General features: G+C 47.8%; 1 protein-coding gene across 1 annotated transcript in view; it reads right to left on the reverse strand.

Annotated features, from left to right (window-relative positions):
• The window catches only part of LOC119417371 (inositol 1,4,5-trisphosphate receptor type 3), an 11257-nt gene that overhangs the window by 5577 nt on the left and 3695 nt on the right, over window positions 1–1985 (reverse strand). Inside the window, exons 2-4 of the mRNA XM_037684575.1 lie at window positions 638–830; window positions 443–562; window positions 55–227 (exon numbers count right to left, since the gene is read on the reverse strand). Coding sequence (XP_037540503.1) covers window positions 55–227; window positions 443–562; window positions 638–830 — 486 coding nt within the window. The remainder of the gene's footprint in view (window positions 1–54; window positions 228–442; window positions 563–637; window positions 831–1985) is intronic.

Below are 1985 nucleotides of genomic sequence, written 5' to 3' on the forward strand. Positions count from 1 at the left end.
GTCCAGAACCTCTAAGACGGTACCAAAGACCGGGTCCGGTCCAGAACCTCTTACGTTGAGCGAGCCGAGCAGGACCAGCGTGTTGCCGATGCCCAGGTGGTAGATGGACCTGATGATCAGCGCCAGGGTGAGCGGCTGCAGGCCGTACTGCTGAGAGAACAGACCCAGAACCGAGAGTCCGGTCAGGATCCAGAACAACATCAACAGCATGGAGTCATCAATGGCTCCTGCAGGAGGACAGGAGAGGAGGAGGTGGGGTTCAGGAGGAGAAGAGTCGCTCCTTCCCACCACACTGAAGAAACACCAACAGTTACAGCAGAACCATTTGGACCGGTTCTAAAAAAGTCCTGAACTCATTTATTAAAACACGATCCAGAACACTGAGAGGTTCTGAACAGGTCCGAGGGAACACACTGGACCAGAACCAGTCAGGCTTCAGTACCTTGACCCGAGTCGTAGGGGTAGAAGAAGGCGATGATGAGGTTGATGAAGAGGGCGAGCTTGAAGGAGATGGTTCCCCACAGGGTCATCCGTCCAGAGAACCAGTACAGAACCGGCATACCTGGACTCACAAAGAGACGGGTTCCAGAACCAGCAGTGGCTCAGGGGACAACAGAAACATTAAAGTTCTCCTCACTCCTCAGCTTCTTCTGCCACTCCATCTCTCCGTGCAGGAAGGAGGTCTGATCGAAGAAGTGCGTGACCTTTGACCCCTGCTCGTCCTGCTCCGTGGTGTTGAACACCCTGAACTTGGACTCCTCGGTCAGGAACTCGCAGATGGGATGGACCGGGAACACGATCTGCTCCATGCTGCGGTCTTCCCGGACGATCTGGGAGCAGACATGGAGAGTCAGAACCAGCGGAGGAACCGAGAACTAAAAGGTTCAAGGTTCTTTATTGCCGCATCACATGTGGTGCATGAGGTGGAATGAAATTATGTACTCAGGGTCCCAGTTACACCAAAAATATCAAAAATATAAAGTATAAAAACAAAACAGTAAACAAGGATCTGAGATATACAGTAAACCAGGGGTGCCCAATACGTAGATCATGATCTACCGGTCGAAGGCAATTTGAGGAGATCACATGACAAAACAAACGTCAGACTTTTAAAAATAATGTCTTAATTTTTATTTTTTAGATAAATGTGAGACTGGACCTGTTCTGACACATTACCTGGCATGTGCAGACAACTGCGCTAAAAACAAACACGTTGCCCAAATATTTTCCAGTTTATTTCTTCTAATCTAAACTGTTAACGAGTTGTGGAGCTGGACCACGTCAGAAGCAAAAAAACTACAATTTCATACAGAACGAGAGGAGAACTTTGGGTTTTTTTTCACAATGTCATATTCACAGTGTGTTTGCCTCATCTGCCAGTGCAGCAGCATTTTCAGACTATTAATAAAAACTACGACACTGACTTTCTTCCGTAAAGCTGAGAAAACAGTCATTTTTCCTACAACTGACCACAGCAGAGAAGCATCATTCTGGTGAGTCACTTTAAAAATTGTTAAGTCCTTTAAACCAGCCACTAGGGAGCACCAGCCAGTGTCTCTCTGGTTCTTGTCCCAAGCCCGGATAAATGGTGAGGGTTGTGTCAGGAAGGGCATCCAACATAAAAAATGTTTGCCAAAACTACAATGTGAGTTCAACAAAGCAAATCCATACCGGATCGGTCGAGGTCCGGGTTAACAACGACCACCATTGGTGCTGTTGACAAACAGGGTGCCGGCGGAAATTGTTCTACTGTTAGTTGAAGACCACGAGGAGGGAAACATGTCAGGAGACAGAGGAGAAGAGGAAAGTGAAGAATGTAGGACTGAGGGTTGCAACTCTAAATGTGGGGACAATGACAGGCAAAGGCAGAGAGCTGGCTGACATGATGCTGAGAAGGAAGGTAGATGTTTTATGTGTCCAAGAGACCAAGTGGAAGGGCAGCAAGGCTTGCAGCATTGGAGCAGGGTTCAAACTGTTTTACCATG

Source organism: Nematolebias whitei, chromosome 11 (genome assembly GCF_014905685.2).
Source record: "Nematolebias whitei isolate Nwh7 chromosome 11, NemWhi1, whole genome shotgun sequence".
NCBI lineage: Eukaryota > Metazoa > Chordata > Actinopteri > Cyprinodontiformes > Rivulidae > Nematolebias > Nematolebias whitei.